The sequence below is a fragment of the Blennius ocellaris genome, assembly GCF_963422515.1.
Source record: "Blennius ocellaris genome assembly, chromosome: 19".
Classification (NCBI taxonomy): domain Eukaryota; kingdom Metazoa; phylum Chordata; class Actinopteri; order Blenniiformes; family Blenniidae; genus Blennius; species Blennius ocellaris.
Window position 1 is genome coordinate 14,760,773 of NC_137668.1, and position 18,882 is coordinate 14,779,654.

General features: G+C 39.6%; 1 protein-coding gene across 1 annotated transcript in view; it reads right to left on the reverse strand.

Annotated features, from left to right (window-relative positions):
* Window positions 1–7,948: 7,948 nt before the first annotated feature.
* Window positions 7,949–18,882, reverse strand: part of vipr1b (vasoactive intestinal peptide receptor 1b) — a gene marked incomplete at both ends in the record, with an annotated part of 33,496 nt that continues 22,562 nt past the window's right edge. Inside the window, 8 exons of the mRNA XM_080515036.1 lie at window positions 7,949–8,137; window positions 9,918–9,959; window positions 10,475–10,604; window positions 11,159–11,250; window positions 13,198–13,270; window positions 13,350–13,410; window positions 13,514–13,667; window positions 17,173–17,305. Coding sequence (XP_080371162.1) covers window positions 7,949–8,137; window positions 9,918–9,959; window positions 10,475–10,604; window positions 11,159–11,250; window positions 13,198–13,270; window positions 13,350–13,410; window positions 13,514–13,667; window positions 17,173–17,305 — 874 coding nt within the window. The remainder of the gene's footprint in view (window positions 8,138–9,917; window positions 9,960–10,474; window positions 10,605–11,158; window positions 11,251–13,197; window positions 13,271–13,349; window positions 13,411–13,513; window positions 13,668–17,172; window positions 17,306–18,882) is intronic.

Here is an 18,882-nt window from a genome sequence, read left to right on the forward strand (position 1 = left end):
TTCTCCAACAGCAGTGAATTGAGCGAAAGTTAACAGGAAGCCGGTCTGATTATACAAGTGAGAGCAAAATTAGTTTTGGGAACAATTCCAACATGACAGGGTGACTTTATTTAATCTTGGGGCTGCCTGGGAGGAGGAAAAGGTCAGGGAACGGAGCGATGTGGTTAACCTGAGAGTGGCGGCAAAAATGGACTACAACAGTTTTCTTCAGAGGGTCAGAGCTGACTGAATAGGTTAATGTGATGGCGGCATGGCTGCGTGAAAGTGCTCTGAGCTCTGATACATTTAATTAGGGTAAATCACTCTGGCAACCACTCCTATCCTTTCTGGCTGGAGGACCAACAGCAGAGCCAGGCGTATAAAGGTAAATGTCTTTGACTGGCTGACTGACCGACGGTAAATTACTAAGTGATTCCCACTTCAAGAACTTTAACTATCCCTCGAAGCAAAGCTTTTCCCCTCCGTGTACAGAGCAGGATTTGTTGGGCAGCGCGGTTTAATTTGTCACTTTCATTGCAGTCGAGCGTTACAAGTTAAAATAAAATAATTTCCACGCTTTGCTTCATTTTTCTTCTTTCATCCAAGTCCTGTCCCCCTCATGAAACTCAGAGAGCGCAGAGATACGCTGAAATTGACTCTGTTATCAGCCCAACACGAACTGCCCCTACGAGAGCTATCTACAAAGTGGCTGCAAAGAGAATATTAGAAAAGAAATCATATGAAATGCTTTTATTTTACGACTCAAGCTCTTTTTTTTTAATTCAAAAGACAGTGGAAATGTGTTTGCACTTGGTTTCTATTACTTCAACAATGTGAGACAAGGTTAGGACATAGCGGAAAATAGTGTATTCGTTCTTACAGTTAGTTATATAAACTAATGAATCACAGGCTTTGTATCAGTGTTATGTATTGTGTTTATTACAGAGGCTGAAAGTTCCATCACATCAGAAGAAGTGACTCCATAATGGACATGTGCTGGCAATAACTGCTCTGTTTTTACATCCTACTGCAGGGATTAGTAGCCTAAGTAAGGTAAAAAAAAAAAAGAAAAGAACAAACACTTTGTGTTCGCGCCTAATGCAAGACGTCACACACCAAACTGGCCCAGACTTTAATACAATGCTCTCACTTCAACCAGACAAGGACTTAATCACTACATGAGTCATATTTTCCCAAAATGAAGTATGTATTTATGTCAAAAGTGAAATCAAGCGTCCTGTCATTGTATAAGTGCCAGGAACAATTTTCCCAAGCTTGTTTACACCCTGGTTAAACATGAATCAAATACTGCAGGTTGGAACCAGTTTTCTTCTATAGTGTGTGTCAGCAAAGACAAATTGCTTAACGTATTGAAAGTGACTGCATTTTTTTTTTTTTTCGAAGAAGAATAGCTTTCTAATCAAACATGGAGTGCATTCATCAACACTGAGTTTATTTTGCAAGTCAAGATGAAAGGGCTGCAAAACAATGCACCACCCGGACCAAAGAAACCGAGGGAAGAAACGAGTTTTCCTCAAAGTTGCGTGAATGAATAGACGCATTCCCCTCCTCATCTAGCAGTCAGCAGCGAAGCAGCTTGGTACACCCAACAGACCTGATGCAAGTGAGTGCAAAATAATTAGTTGGATTTAATGAGAGTGACAGACATTGATCCTGCAAATACCTCCACTCTGTGTATTCAGACTTTTTCAGTCTATATCTTCCTTTCCTTTTAGCACATTTTGCCGTGAGGTGTCGCAACAGTTCATCTTTCTCTAATGGCCGCATTAACTCGCTCACCAGCTTTCTCTTCTCCTCTTGCCTGGCAGCTCATCCCTCCCACAACCACCTCAACCTGGTCTCTTTTAACTCCCCCCCAAACTACAATAGGAATTGCTTCTCTACTTTACTCAATTATTCTCAAAGAGAATGTCGACATCCTCGGCTCTGCTACCTTCAGCCGAGTCTCTGTGAGACACTCAGGACTCTTATAAATACATGGATGCTCACCTCAATGAAAAACTTGAATGAAAAAAAAAAAAAAAAAATCAAAGTTGCTTCAAACCTGCTGCAGAGACTCGGGTCCTTCAGAGTCTGCAACAGGCTTTTAGAGACATTTTATAATTGTGTGGCCTGCTGGTGTTTCCTCCAGGACATGAAGGGAAAAGAGCTTCCTGAGACATATCAGGAAGACCAACTCTGTCATATCTGACAAATAGAGACCAATGTGGAGGTGGGTTAGAGGAGGACCTTAGCATTCATCAAGGAAAGTGCCCCAGCTGCTGTTCAACCCAACTGGTAAAATATAATCGGACACTTTCACCATTAAATCCACTGTAATTACAATGAATACCTCCATTATCCACACTGGATATCGTTATATTGTTTTATCATTTTATTTTCATTCATTTTTTTAGATTATGTTCAAATACTGGTGTGTGTTTTATTTAAATTGTATTTTTTTTAAAAACATTTTATCTTTATGCAACTTGCGGCTGTTGCGATGTCTGAAATTCTTATTTTCGCCTCAACACTGTTCTGTGGACCTTCCCCTTCAGCCTCACTGGGATCCTTCTGTCACAGATCTCTCCTGACACTCGTCTCCATCCTGCCGGTACTCTCTCCTCTCTTTCACACCTTCCACTCTTCTGGGCAGTTGACCTCAGATGCTTAAACTCTGGTCACTTTGTTGCTTCCACTTCCTGCGTTCTTGCCCGCTGTCGTCATTGACTTGGAATTTTTACTTCAATGTGCCTTACACACCATTGGCAAAGGCGACCATACAAGCTACTTGCACGTCAAAATGATACAGATTTACAGATACAAGTTAGTTTTTTTTAAATTTCACAGCGAACCCAAAGTATATTTCCTATAAGGCCTAACTGATATTTCCCATCAGCCAACCAGCTGAAGGCCACTGCGGCCGTTGATTGATAATAACTTCATCGAACAGCTTTGTGTGGGTAAAGTGCGCAGGCCTTACATATTCATCACCTTGACTCCTGAACTCAGATCAGATCAGATCTGGCAGACATCTTATCTTTTAACCAAGAGTGAGGTTTGCAGGGCTGACGTGTGGACGGCACAGCAGATCAAGGCAGCCTCTTAGCAGTTCGGACAGAGCTCGCTTGTTTCTTCAATCGCTGACCTTTCCAGACTTACTTTTCTTCATCACATGAATATTTAAAACTTGTGATGAATGTTGAAAGATGCTGAAAGGCAAGGCACCTGTCCCACATTTTAAGAATCACGGGACATCTGAAAATAAGTTCACTGTCTGCACAAAATCTGACAGGATCAACCAACGATGCTACAAAGTCATATTAGCTAAAAGCCAAACGAATTTCTATTCATTTTTAAATACACGAAAGCACTGACTTTGTCTTAATGTAGATCACACAGCAACATGTATCAATCTGGTCAACATACTGTCACCACATTAATGCTTTTAATAATTACAGGCAATTTCATGCATTAACCTTCAACGTCAGATTCTTTTATTTACAACCTCGACACTTCCTATGAATAGTTGATTGCATGTCCCTTTACACTTCTTGGCTGGCGCTAATGAGACATTAGACATGGAGAGGACGATTTAAAAGACCAGTCATGTGAGGGTGTTTGTTAATCTTTTAACAGTGTAGCCTTGTCTTGGATGAATTTGTATCTTCTCAGGGAGTTGAACATTGGCAACGTGAACCACTAAATCTGACAGACAACACATTAACAGATCGACTCATATGGCCAGAGGTTTATTTTACCACAACACATTATCTGGGTCAGTCGTATCTATAAATATTGTGACTCACTGAGCTGAGAGGAACTACAGGAGGAATAGTTTCGTCTTCATGGAAGAATGATTTCCTTTTTACACAGTGGACCAATATACATTGAACTGTAATAGTGATTTGAGGGACTAATATGTGGCAACGTGTGTGTTGAAAAGCAGCACCATACTTTATAAATGTATGTTATCCAAAATAAGAGTGCAGTAAAACCTATAGCTCTCTTTGTATTGTACTTTAACCCAAGGAGTAATTAAGATAAACTATCTCTCTCGTACTAAAACACATTTATGTTTCTCACAACATTGTGTGATTTATTGCAATAATTCCCTAACCATCCTCTATTAAAGTACATATACCTACCCACTTACATTATTCTGTTGAGTGACTGCATTTATAGTTAACTTGCTTTATTGTGCTCATAAACTGCACCCCGGAAAAAAGCATTATCTAAAAACTGTCAGGCTCAATTGTCTTTTGAGGGCACTGTGACCTGTAGCAGAGCACAATGGACTGAAAAAAGTACAGTCATTTATTGGCGTAATTCCTTCTTTTGAGCTGCGGAAAGTCTTTTCGACCCTCTGAGCTGTCTCCTCCAAACGGCCTGCTAAGAGCAAAATGTGGGTTTTTTGGGATATTACATTTTTATCATAGGTTTGATATTAAACTATGTGCAATACAACATATTGACAGTATGCACATTGTTTAGCTCATCAGTTGAACAGAATGCTTGTCCGACAAACATCATTTTCTGCTTCCGACTACACAAAGTGTCCTGTTATTGTTTTCTTTAACAAATCAAAGTTTGAGACCAAGTTAGAAGCTATTGTTCTTACCTTTTGTAGATTAAGTAATTTTACAATACCTCAGTTGCGCAAAACACTTAATCTCGCAATGGAGGTTGAGCACTTTGCACGACAGGCGTCGTCATGCATTAAAAAAAAAAGAATGGACCAGGGTAAAGCGCTTTGAGATGGCTGAAATTGCAAAAAAATAACTGACCATTTACCATTGATCAATGCAACCAAGAGTCACTGGGAAAGATAAATGTTATGCACAACGGTGAAATGCAGGCATTTTGCATGAACAAAAACAGGGCATTTGATAATTCTAAATCATTTATTTCACAATGGTAGAATGGTACTATTGAAGTTTTGTGGCAAGTTAGATTTTCTCCCAGTACAACATCTACATAAACATTGAAATGACAAGAAATAAGACAATACGGTACTATCATACAAAAACACAGTATAGTAAAAGTGGCTTTAGGGGTACATAACTGTGAACGTAAGCAAATAAATACGAATAGTACATTTGTAGAGTCACAATGGTATGCAATGCACCACTGTTACAAGCATGGCACTGACAACAAAACTGAACAAATATATTGCAAATATACACAAAATATCCAGTTTACAAATAAACACATGTATATTACACATACGTCAGCACCGAAAGCGCACATCAGAATGCTTGTTAATTAAATGTCCCCCCCAACATCCCTGAACAACCATGAATTGTTATGAAAACACTATTAGATTTAATGTTGTGACTTGATTTAAAAACACCGTGGAGTGAATTTCCTCTTCAGTATGTACAAATATATCTACATTCATCATTATGAGAGGTATGTTGGCAATTCAATCATATACACGAGAGCTTTACAGGTGACAAAAGACAAGTACTAAACAATATGAGATACTGAGTTTATACATGAAGTGTGTACAATCTAGTGGCTTATACTGAAAATATTGCAGCTTGTAACTAAGTAGATGTCCAATCCCCTCAGCATCCCCTTCTAAAAACACCTAAGGTGAGCATGATATTGATCATAGAAGAGTTTGGATTGTCTGTTATGGGATAGAGTAAAAACATTGCGATGCAATGCAGCATGCTTTGCAGAAAAAGATTGTGCCTTTACAAATCTGCAGCAGAAATCAAATTTGCTCACTTCATGTGCAAAAATATTGCAATTCCTTTTGTTGCTGATGCCCACTGAAGTATTTTTCACATTTATCAAGCCTACAATCATAAAAGCACAATGAGCCAAAGAACCCTCCGAACACTGGCCACAACGAGCTGTTGTATCCTGGCCTCCCTATGCTGTTAAATGTGTTAAATATATATATCCATCTGACAAAAAACAAAGAAAAGAATCATGCAATTTACTGAAAAAGCACCATGTTAAAATTTGTCCACGTCTACAACAAATCAGAGTTCCGTTATGAGTCGGGGAGAGACAGATCTTGATGTGTGGGACCATTTATATGTTAATGAAAATACTTCTATTAGTGTCATACCAGTGAACACACGGATCCCTTCAAATCCGGCATGCTAAGCCTTTAGGAGAATATTTGGACTCTGAACTGATGATACACTGTACAGTATGTGTGAACGTGAGTGTGTGTGGCTGTCTGTCTCTGTGGCATCTCTGAATGTCCCCAGTGCTCTAAAACATTGCCATGCATTGTTTTGTTTATTAAAGGTATGATTCATGGTAATTTATGACAATAACTTTCTTTTCCATCTAAGCTCCAGGAGCTTGTGGATCTTGAAAGGAGTCGTCCTCGTCACTTTGCCTTGCTGTACAGCGCTTCCACTAATCTCTGGTGACCTGTCAGGCTCAAACTCGTTCACTCGAGTAGTTTGAATCTGACAAGTGGAAGGAGAAATGAGGGAATATTTGTCAATATGATGGATTCAAATTCTAAACTCGTGTCTGTCTGCCACAGTACTATTAAGAAACTTTTTTGTGTGTTATTTTAGTCTGAAGGAAGGTTTATGTTAGGTAAACTCCAGATGTGTCTATTTAGCTGTTCTTGCAATAAAATACAATTTGCTCCATAAACAATCCAAAAGACAGATTTTTATATTCCTCGTGAGGCTTTAAATCACCCTCCCTGTGAACAAACAACAGTCAGAGAGTCATTGCTGGCCCTGTGGTCACAACTCCAGCTGTATGACACAAAGACATCACAGTAAATCTCTTCTCGCACTGTATACTTCTCTGTACAATGTCGTGGAACTTTCTCATACTGAATGTAAACATCCAAGGGTTGCACTGCGTAAAGGCATTTCCTCTTTAGAGTTCCTGTCTCGCTGAACTGCAGGTGAAAGATTACACGCCGACTGTTTACCTTTTCAAAACAGCGAAACTCGACACCGGTCAGCGATGAGCTCAGACCTGCCTCAGTGCCTCAAACAACCAACAACATCAACTCAATCACAGGCTCAAAATCATATAAAAGAAGAGGGAAGGCTGTGGTGATAAAAGAGAAGGCAAAGGGCGATCAGTCTCTTGTGAGAATGATAGTGCAGAGAAGGGCATTTGTGCTCCAAACCTATCAATGTGAATCAGTGTCACACTGGCCACCCGGCCTGAAGCCTCATCGAGTCGACATTTATGAAAATAAAGCTTCCTGCTGTTTATCAGCCACTGTCTTTGTCTTTGTCTTCCTGAAAGCTGTCGAAAACAAAATGTTGCACTCAAACACTTCACCTTAATGCATTTTTAGTCCTTTTTTTGTTGTTGTTGTCACTGCTTGTGGTAAAAATTGTAAATTATATAATTTGTTGATGAAAAACATCAATTAATTGTCTTCGAATTGTTGTGTTTTAACACCAGTCGTTTTCATCTCTTCATTTCAAATGAGTCTTAATCAGCTGATAATTGGATCAGATTGAATTTTGTCGCACCAGCTCACATTTTGACTCCCAGTCCAAAAACCTTAATGTGAGGAACTTATGAGCGCACAGGGAAGAACAATAACTGACCAAATGATATCTGATGATTTCACATGGATTCACCTGCACAGGTACACAGAGTCACAAAGATGCCGTTTGAAATGGTTTCAATACATATGTGCAAAAGCCGTGATTGCGAAACGATAAGCTCGTGTTGAGGCTCTAAAATGTGTGAAGATTTAGACTTAGACCTGTTTGGAAGGTGAGCACTGTCACACTGTTACCTTGCATCCTTTCTCCCTCTCCGCTCATTACTTTGCTTTCCCACGCTCAAACACCCAGAGTGCACATGATCATGGCGGAGTGAGTCTGGTTTAAGTCGAAGCTTATGCACGCTGCTTTTTTTTTCTTTTTTTTTTTCTTCCCCTTTTCTCTTTTTTTCCTGCCTGATTTCTTGCACGAGTGCTTTCCGTGCAGGACTGCATCTCTGAGCTCGTGATTCAAATGCTCGACAAATCGTCATGACAGGAAGATGAACCCCGGCGTGTTTTCGGGCTGCATCGTGTCAACATGGTGATCTGGGTGCTGAAGTTGTTGCTGCTGCTAGACGGGTGTTGGTATTTAGTGTCGGAGCCCATGTATCGCTGCAAATGCCACCTCCGCCACTTCCTTTTGATCTCTCCTTGGACCTGCAATGAATCAGAATAATGAGAACCTTTGATGAAACAGCCTTGATTTGTTCTATTCATCAGTTGAAAATGAAACACTTCACTAAAGAGTCCCTGTTGTGCTTAAATGTAGGAACATACATTAAGTTTAGAGAAAATGGGTACAAATTGGTAGATACATTGGCACACATTGTTTCTAATATATTAAAAGTATATTGTGGACATGATAACTTGGCTGGTCGTCACTTTATTTCCCTGGTGAGTAATTTATTCCTCCCTGCTTTGAAAGTGGTGCCTGGTTACTCTTGTGGGTTCTATATGCAACTAGTAAACAATTCATTGTTATCTAAATCACAGATTTATTATATAATACAGCTTTATTAAGGCTTACAATCTCATCTTGACCTATATTAGCTACTAATGATTTCAAAGCTGATAACAAGTTCTTCAGACTTTTGGGAATTTCTGTTTGGATGTACCGTATGTTTGTACACACGTTTAATTACTGGGAAAGTGGGTGGATGGCATGAATATCAATAACATCTGAAGATAAATGAAGGAAAGGAAAGCATTAAAACATTCAAACATATCAATATATTTAAGAAGGACAGAGTCAGAAGTGGAACATTGAAACCAGTCTCCAACACACCATGGTTAGTTTTCATTTACAGGAAGTGTTGTGAACTAAGACCTTCTTCAGGATGAAAATATAGTCAGCATTATTTATTTATGTTGTATTTAAAACGACTCATTTTGTTGGACTGATATCAATATTTGTATGCAAAGCTTTGATTTGAAAGCCTTTGAGCTGCGAAGGTTTCGTGGGACCTGTCGCAATCAAATTAAGTAATTTTCATATTGAGGTTTTTAAGAATGTCTTTACACCTTTGCCAGATGGAATTATAAATAGAAGCTCAAAATGAATCCAGGTTACAGAGGCAGTGGTGCAGTGTGTGCTGTATCTCTTTCATCCTACAAATCCTTGAAAAAGATTGTAAAGAAATCTTATGTAACTCCTAATATCACTGTTTACTTCAGTACAACATAATGAAATGGGTGCTTTACTTGTTGATGTGGACTTTTTATTAAAATTTTTCATTTCTGTAATGATTGAACAACACACATATTGCTTGATTTGTTAATCTTGAACATCATTGTCAATGGGAAACTCTGATCAGTATTTTAAATTGTTTAGGGAGAGCCTTATAAGCCTTGTTGACAGACCACATCATTTTGTAAAAAATAAATAACTCAAAACAATTCACCATTGTACAGGGCTTCTGATGCACCATCCTTGAGGCTCAGTAATTTAATACATATAATTTAAGATCTATTTAAATAGCCACACTGCACCGTCGAGGTTTCAGACTTAACAAAGAGCACCTGAAAATTGCACCATATTAAAATTCAGGCGGCATCGTGTCAAGGCTTGCCATCCAACCCATCACTGTGATTCAATCGGGCTCAGCACTGAGAATATAACTAATCTGCCCACAGAGAGCCGGCGCAGGCGACACTGAATAGCTCCCTGCCAAGAAGGCTGTGTTTTTCACATCCCTCCCAGCCTGCAGACAGGGTGTCAGAAATATTCCACGAGGAGGTCCAAGGGAGGAGACACGGCTGGAAGGACCAGCGCTGGTGACTCATCCTCCCGGCTCCATCCAACTTTAGGCTGCAGTGATTGAATGTAAATCGTGCACTGTGGCAGTTGTAGCTGTAAGCTCTTCTTCTATGGACACTGTGAGGTTTCAGCCGTCTGTTTACATAGATAATGTTTACATTAATATGGCAGGGTGCCTACCTCTCCATTGAGAAAGCAGTAAAGGACTGCGACCACGAAGCCCTGAAGGGGAGGAAATAGAGAGCAATAGCAGTGAGTATCATGCCAAAACCCAGTTTACTGCATCTATCTTGTCTTTGCACTAACATACGTAGCAGTCAAAGACCAAACAAATATCTCACACGAGACACATTATACTGATATACGCTGCATGATGAGTGTTATATAGGGATAAGAGGAAGGGTGGATGCAAGGAACGAGGGGAGTAATGTGGAGGAAAGGTTCTCTAAACGGTCTGTAATGAGCTGCCAGGCTGCCTTCTCTGTCATCTCTTATTATGTGATGAACTGAAATAACACCAGTGCTTCAAACGGTAACACAAAGTCAGCCTGCAAAGAGATTGGGGGCATCGAAGAGGAGCACTCGTACCCGCACTGAAAGCAGGAGCCAATAGGGTGCCAAATTACGCCCCACGACTTTTTCCTCAACATTCAACCCATTTGAAAACAGTTTTATGGCATAGGGGTTTTTTTCTTTCTTTTTTCATATCAATTGGTCTTTCCAAGCTGATATCATACCTGAAATGATCCCAGAATCAAGTCAAAAACTAGTCGTAGCTCGGTCTTCACCTGCTCCGGGATGAATGCAAACACTATGAAATTGATTCCGAACAAAGGAATCAAAAGCAGCGTTGATTTCGCCAGTCTCCTAAAACAACAAAAGATAAAGCAGAATCACATCTTGTCCTCTGGGGACGCCAGCTTTCAATTCCTCTCTTTGTACGCGAATAATGAAATGGGGCTTTGGAGTACTTTTCATTTTACATTTCCACTTTGATGGGTAGAGATGGAAAAAAAAGAAACCATCTAAACTGTCCGAGGCAAAATAGCTCATGTATTATGACTGGCTGATGAGATGCTCTCTATCACAGCAAAATCACCTAAACACATGGAGCCACTTCATCTCGGTGTAAAGCAGCTGCCAGGGAAAGAATACACACTGCAGGGCTTCATTTGTCAGAGCAGTGAGTTTCTTTTCTGAAGACCAAAAACAATTTATCGTAGCAATATTAACAAGAATACAGGAAGATTCATGTTCTTTAGTCTGTGAACTCCTCATGTAATTGAGGTAGTGAGAGGACCAAAAATGTGGACCAAAGTGAAGATTTTCCCCTTTTATGAGTGAGTGAGTGGTGTTTCGTCATATATCAGCTCATGAATAATGACATTTACAGAAAGAAAAAGACATTAGGATATACATACGAGTACTGGTTAGACTCATTTCTTCCAATATCTGGGCAGTTGATTTTCTGGCGAAGAATCCGAATAATGCAGATGAATAGAATAAAGTTCATCTGTGGAGAAGATTTCAAATGCGTTATTGTGTGGTTTTTTTTATTTGGTCAACTAAGTCTTATTCCTTCTTGAGTTTGAGGAGTTCAATTTGATGAATGTATAAAAACGTTAGAGAAATGCATCACACAACAGAGGCCGGGATCCGTCCGGCTCTGATTTGAATTTGCTGCTGCCCTGTGGGGAAATAAACATTTCTAAATTGTTAATTTGGGTTGGACCTCTAAATTGGCAGCACATCACACACACCATAATGTACTTCTAATACGGCCGCTGCAGAGAAGCAGACAGACAGACACTGACTGACAGAGCGGCTGATGAGGGAACTCAGAATGACTCCGCTTATCACAACAGTCACAAAGATGTTTTAGCTGGAGCACATTCTGAGCATAAATTAAAACATTAAGCGATACTTGTTTCCGAGCACATTGAAACTTTACAACACTGTAGGAGAGTTGTAATAATTATTCATTAAAATGGACACTTCTAAGTGGCATTAAAAAAAAAACCCTCAATGAAACACTGTTGATTGCAACACGTTCTACTGTCAATGATGATTAAAAAGGAACCTCATCAAAGATGCCCCAAGTTTACCTTCCAGATAGTGGCCTAAAGCGCTATAGGTGCGGTAAATTGCCTCTGTTGTCCAAATAGTTGGTCTCAAATTCTCAATTCATTTAAGAGAAGCTGACACCTATAAATAAAGCACTCATAAAGCAACCATTTGCAATTCTAACAGAATATTTCACACCACTGTAATCTCTCAAGTGAGGCTGGTTGAACTTGTTCTTACCCTCGTTTTCACACCTCTCTGAAGGTGTCCTCACTTCTCACTCAAATGTGTTATTGTCTGCTTTAAGTGCCCGTCCTAATTACCATCTGTGTTTTCTTTCAATAAAAGTGGTTCAATATGTGAGAAGCGTCACACCCATAGCTTTTCTCAGTGTTTGAGGTTCGATTTATCAACCTAGAGTATCCACAGTATCTTTCTTAACAAATATTTTGACTTTTCTTGTTTTATATATCTGTCTGCTCAATATGATGTCAAAGCCAACAGCCTATGGATTTCGTTTCACACAAAGACTCATTTTAACGCATCACCGCTGCCTGAGACAGCCAAGACACATTTAAGCTCACAATTAAACCTAGTTTTGCGAAAAGCAAACATTTAAAAACCACACGTCTTGTTTTTACTGGGGGCTGCAGATTAGTTGGATATCCTGTAATCCTATAGATCTCTAGAAAACCAAAACTAATGATTTCTGGTTGGACAAATAATGGAAAAGCATGCTAAGTGGTAGTTCATCACTGAATGCTCAATTTCCAAGTCTTTTTGACATAATAAGACATACTTGTTAAGAGGTTTTGGGAGCTATAGGCAAGTGAAGGCAGAACTCATCTCATGTAAGTCAGTTATTTTAAATTTCAATTAGTCTTCATTACAATTACATTAAATTCAATAATAGAAATTGTGTTTTAATTATATAATTATTAGCTTTGCTCTTCACTTATTCCTTTTAATCAGTTCCTCAAAAATGATCAGAAAATAAAAATGTTTTTTTGTGAAAGCAGATCTAATATTTCCTTTGATATTTCTTTCAGCAAGAGTATTCTCTGCCGTCTCCAGAGTTGTAGAGATGCCGATACTGATACTGAAGAGTTAACACTGACCTGCCAATCTAAAAGGACAATAAAAATCCAAGCTATCTGGATTTTTCTGGCTGGTTTTCAAAGGAAAATGAGAAATTCAATGTCAAACTAACCTCTAAGTTGTGTTGAAATGTAAATATCAAAAAGATACAGTATTTGCGAGAATTCACATAAATAACAGATAAATCCGATATAAAATAGTACACAGTTAGAGACACTTACATTGCAATTGACTAACTGAGGTGGTGGTAATGCACAAGCGTTAACGTGAATAATAATAACAAAGTGCTTAAACTTACCAGGATAGAAGCCAAAATGGGAGTTTTAATGATCCACCAGAAGACGTCGGTATTCTCGATTATATCCCAGCACCTACAAGTTAAACATCACTGATTCACAAAAAGCAAGTCAAACCAAAAACTGTCTGTCAGTTCCTGTGTGCATTTCTCACCCCACGTCGTTATAGTACGCTTTGGCCACGCTCCAAGCTGTGATGAAAATTGTTGGACCTCCTGGAGACACAAAATATTCATAGAAAAGTGCAGTTATTATTGCTTCCCTTTGTTGTTCTTCTTCCTCTAACAGTCAGTGAGACATTTGTCAGGTCTGTCTTACCCCAGCCGATCAGAATGTAAGCCCAGAAGTATTTCCTCTCGGAGAAGAAAGAGACAGCCAACAGTGCATGGAGATAAAGACCTTCCACCAGCAGCCAGAAGAAACTGGCCATTATGCCGTACTGGAAGAACACGATCACTGCTTTGCAGCCGACCTGACAAATGAACACGAGAGCAAAAATCACACAATGATGCTGCACATGAGGGCACAGTGAACATATTGCAGTATAACTCAATTAATTATTGCAAAAAAAAAAACCCAAACCTTCATTTATGAACTCTGTAGTGTTATTTTTCATAATTGTGAAAATCTTGATGAGATTTCTTTAAACTGAGCAGCTTTTCCTGAAATAATCTACCTCTAAAAATGAAGCCATTTGTATTCTTGTTTTTACAAAACTAACCGTTTGCTTTTGAAAGTGTAAAGGCAATCTTTGAAGAAAATTCAGTCTGGCATGGCGTTGACTGTTGTATAATATCAACCACACTCCAGTGTTCAGATTTGTGAGTTTTCTACAACGGGTTAAGCAATGGATATTTTTATTTTTGTATTGATAATAAGCATCCCGATGATATAAGCCATAAAGAAAAATGTAAACTAAAAAGTACAGAAATGTTCAAGCACATATTTCCAGACAAAGAGAGCAAAAAACAAAACAAAACAAAACAAAACAACCATACATAACGCAATCAGGCCTCCTCTGTTTGGCTGACAGCACAACATTTCAATCAGGACCCGTGAAGTCATTCTAAATTCAATTTGCCCCGGCTGAATGTTCCTAATGCTGTGAGTGAGCTGAGCGGTTGCTTGTTGCTTTCTCACAACTCTTCTTCATTTACACAAAGCAAACTTTCATGGCGCAGGTCTGGACTTGGCGCACACACCATGAGCAATGCACGAGCCGCGGTTCAGTAACCCAGGAATCCAACAGAGAGGAAACCAGGCAGATAGGAAAATCAATAGCATGTGCTGCCCCTTTAAGAGAAAAGGACTGTGTGACAGCGAATACATTGTTCCATTTAGTAAATGTGCCAAATGTGACTCGTAGGATAAATTGAGTATATGGGGTGAAAAAAAAAAAGATACGATGATTAGAAATAGATTGAAGAACATTTTGGATGGAGAGTCCGTCACTGGATGCTCGGGTGAGATATAACAACATGAACAGCTGGGATTTTTTTTTTTTTTTTTTTTTTTATCTTTCAGAGCCTCAGTTCAGTTGAACATAGATCAGGGCAGAAACAAGGAGAAAGAGGTTGTGCAGGAAACCAAAAGCCCCGCTGCTCGCTTCAATCCCACATGGTATGCCTAACAAATTAATCGGAAGATGTTACATTAGAAGCATGTATAATGACTAAGCTCCTGGAGAGGGGCTGTTCTGACAGATAATTAATTTTGCCCTGATGGATGAGTTTACTGTGCTTTCACTCATAGTCAGCTGTGATTGGCTTATGTGCACTGGAACAGTGACTTGGATGATTGTGTAACATCTCCTCACTGTGAGATGACAGTATTAAACCACTACACATGTCATCACTGATGACCAGGAGAGCTTCAGTGTTGATGCAGCCTGAGTTTCTCATTCATGTTTATTTTCAGCACTGCTTTCACAACTGGCTTTTGATGACTTGACAACGCTTCACTCTCCTCATGCACATTCAAACTGCTGCAAATGATACAGAATCCATTGTCATACATATTCATTGATTTTACCGCTCCACTGCCGGCTGCATCACATTTAGACAAGCCCACTCGCTGACAAAGACGCAACTCAATCTATTTGATTTTCTGCATTCGGATCCAAACACCCTCCAGCCCACTGCAGGTGTCTGCTGCTTTTTCATCACGTCACTCCTCTCTTCTGGAGTTCGCCGGTGGTGGAATAAGTTACTGAACTGCATGAGTCTGCGAAAGACTAGAGCCTGCTGTTCAGTAAACATCATTGCTGTTGGAAAAATGATAATAAAAACATACAGAAATAGAGGAGGAGAGCTCACTTTGCATCGCTTGTTTACCGACATGCTGTCGCACTAAAACTCTGAAGCTACCAAACTGTATCGGCTGTATCTTTGCTTGAGGTGTCTGAGCTCTGACGTGTAAATGGCTTCGAGTAGAACTTGGAAGCAGAACTTTAGGATTGTAGAAGATTGTTACTGTGAGTATTTAAATTTGACTTTAAAATGAGAACAGACAAAAAAAAAGACAACGACTGTATCTAAAAGAGAACTGAACATAAATAAAAGTTAAAGATTGAATAACTTTTATATGACTTTAAAACTTGTGAAGATTTATAGTTTCTTGTTCATTCATTTACATGAGACCCCGTGGCGCTGTGTAGGAAATGGTTGTCAAGTAAGTTGTTTTTTTTTAATACCTAATGTGTATCAATTGGATGTTTACAACTTCAAACTTCTCATATAAATTTTTTTTTTTGTTAACAAGTGAAGGGGAAAAGGTAGTTGAAGGGTTACCGGTACAACTAATAATGCAGTCAGACTTTCTCTTTAATTACATGAAATTGTTGGGGAGGTCTCATGACTGAAAGTGCTGTCAAGGATTTAGTGGCTGGTATAACCAGATTCCCACTTGGCCTGATGTGGGTAAGAAAATGGATCCAGATAGGCTGTCGGCACCTCACGGACAAGTTTAATGTGCAGAAATTGTTTGCTGGAGCTCGGTTGAAAAAATCCTGCCAACAGTGACTGATGGGATTTTTTTTTTTTTTTAACTACTGGATAAACTGGGAGGATCGTGTTCAACACGCACGCTGGGCTGTTGCAGTCACACGAAGCATAATCTAATGGGTAAGTACGGCAAACATCCAGCTGCTGGAGGAGTGGGAGGTAATGAACCAAGCAAGCAGCAAACCTACACAGACAAATAGACACAAAGAAGCACCGACACAAAAACAGAGGAGTAAGTGAGCCAACTGTTATAATGGAGGTAATGCCAGGGTCACAGTAAGTGTTTTGGCACCAAATCTGACTACATAATGTCTTTTTTTTCAGCCGACCCCTGACAGCGGCTGGCTCCTCTCAGCCCAGTAGTTCCATTAACACACTGGAGCGGGACACGGCGCTCACTTATAAATACATTCCTCTTCAGCTCGTCTCGTCGCCTGGCCACAGAGCGTAACATAAACCTCATGTTTGCTGGCTGCGCTGCAGCCTCGGGGCCCTGTGAATTAGTGTCATTTAGTGGTGTTCACGGTGGTGTAGGAAACCAAAAGGACCGCAATCCCAAGCCGATATCTTGGACTCCTGTCAAATCATACGTGTAGGATGAATGTATAGGATGAATGTGTAGGATGAAAACTGGATGGGAAAAAGAAACAACATATTGTCTGCACATTACCATATCACAATCTAATAGATCCCACGAAGTAACCAGTGTCTGTGCTGCCATGGCTGGTAATGTGTACAAACACGTCTTAATACTTGGATATGTTTGTATTTTAAAAATATAGGAACAGAAGTAATTATCTTAAAGAAAATGTATACTATCAATGGGGGATAGTCACACAAGTCTTCAGGTTCATGGAAGACTCTCTACGCCTCTTGAAATTCGACCACTTGGCTGTTGAAGGACACCAGATCACCCACGAGCCGCTGAGGTGGAAACACCCACACCGAACAGCAACGTCTCACACTCAAACTCACAGAGCCCGGAGAGCAGTTGTCCACTTCGCCGACCTCGTACAGGACCACGTCTTTGATGAACACAGCGATGGCCTTCAGGATGAATGACACAAACAGATGCATATGGATGTAGTTCCTCGTGCAGTGGAGCTTCCTGGGACAATAAAAACAAACAAACAAAAACAACATACAGTAATATAGATAAACACAAAGAGACAAGATGCAGGAACATTTTGATTAAGAGGGCCTTCAGGCTGATTATCCAATGTCCTTGGAGTTAATGGCAGCAATCATAGGATGATTTAATTCATAATAAAGCCCCGTAGTTCATTTTATCAGTGTGTGTGTGGCTCTGCTGTAGAATACAATGAACGCTTGTATAGTCTTTTACATTCCTCAACAACCCAAAGTCATGAATGGTTTGCAATCCTAAGCATTCGGTATTTCTTCTTGTCATGATTACGTTCTCATACTTGAGACGTTTAAAAACTCAAAGAAAGAGGCGTAGAGTTGTGTCATGGCTCCCCATAGCTTCAATTCTTTTTTTTTTTATCATATTTTGCCAGGGATGCAGATTCCCACTGTGAGGAAATAGCTGTAATACAACACATGCACAACCACTTAATGTCCCCGGGGGAAACATTAAGGTTTTATTGAACCTTATCTCATACCCAGGAGAGCTTGTTCCCACTCTGTCACAGCTGTTTGAAAAGACTATTGTTACTCATTGCAAATGGTACGTATTAAATAAGAATGCCTGTTGTTCTTCTTCTTTTTTTTTTTTTTTGTAGTTATGGCATTATAGTGCCCGGCTAATTTTATACATTAGGAACTTCTTTTGTGCACAAGGAAAGCTGTTCTCATGACATATCTAATGTATTTGGTCAAACACAGAATAAGAGAACACAATACTACATGTGGCATGAATGAAAGTGTTGAAATGCGACTGTCCGGTGGGTTATTTGTATCTGGGGTATTTGTATTGTAATTTCTCATGAATGATTAGAACTGTGGTAAACAGGAAAGAAAAAAAAATATTCCAAGGTTGCACTGCTGAAAGCAAAATGAATGAATGACTGAATTAGTTTTTTACAGCATTCCAGCATTTGTACTTTCAATGGCCACATCCTGTAGAAAAACAGTGAAGGAGACACATTGTATGCCAGTCTGGTGTTAAGTATCAATAAGAAACATGTTGCATTTATTTATTTATTTAGTTGTTTATAAGAGGAAGTAATATCTCAAATTATTCACATTTGCCTCTTATTTCTAATTATAAGGATCACAGCTACAATGAGCTAATATCTTACTAAAGTTTCCTCACAACACTTTGTTGAGAAAGCTTTAAAGATGTCAAGTTGATATATCCAAACCTTTTCCTGCGGTCTGCGGCACCTTTCAGGAACAGGTGTGACGCTCCCCGTCCCGCCACCTCCCACTGACACCCCTCGCTAAACCCTCCCACTGCCCTGTCATAAGTCAGAGTCGTGGGCTGTTTTCATTTCATGCCCATACAAGTTTAATTTATCCTCCTGACCTTGACCTGACTTGTGGCCTTGGAGTCCGAAACAAACCCCCCGATCAGTAAGGAGCTCAGCACCGCACACTGCTGGAACAGCATAAACAAGCCACTTGAAAAATATGAATTTCCCTCCAATGCAAGAGAAATGTGGGTGTTTGCTCCATCAGTGAAGCCTTGAAGGAAATTATTTGATATGCAGAGCTTGTATA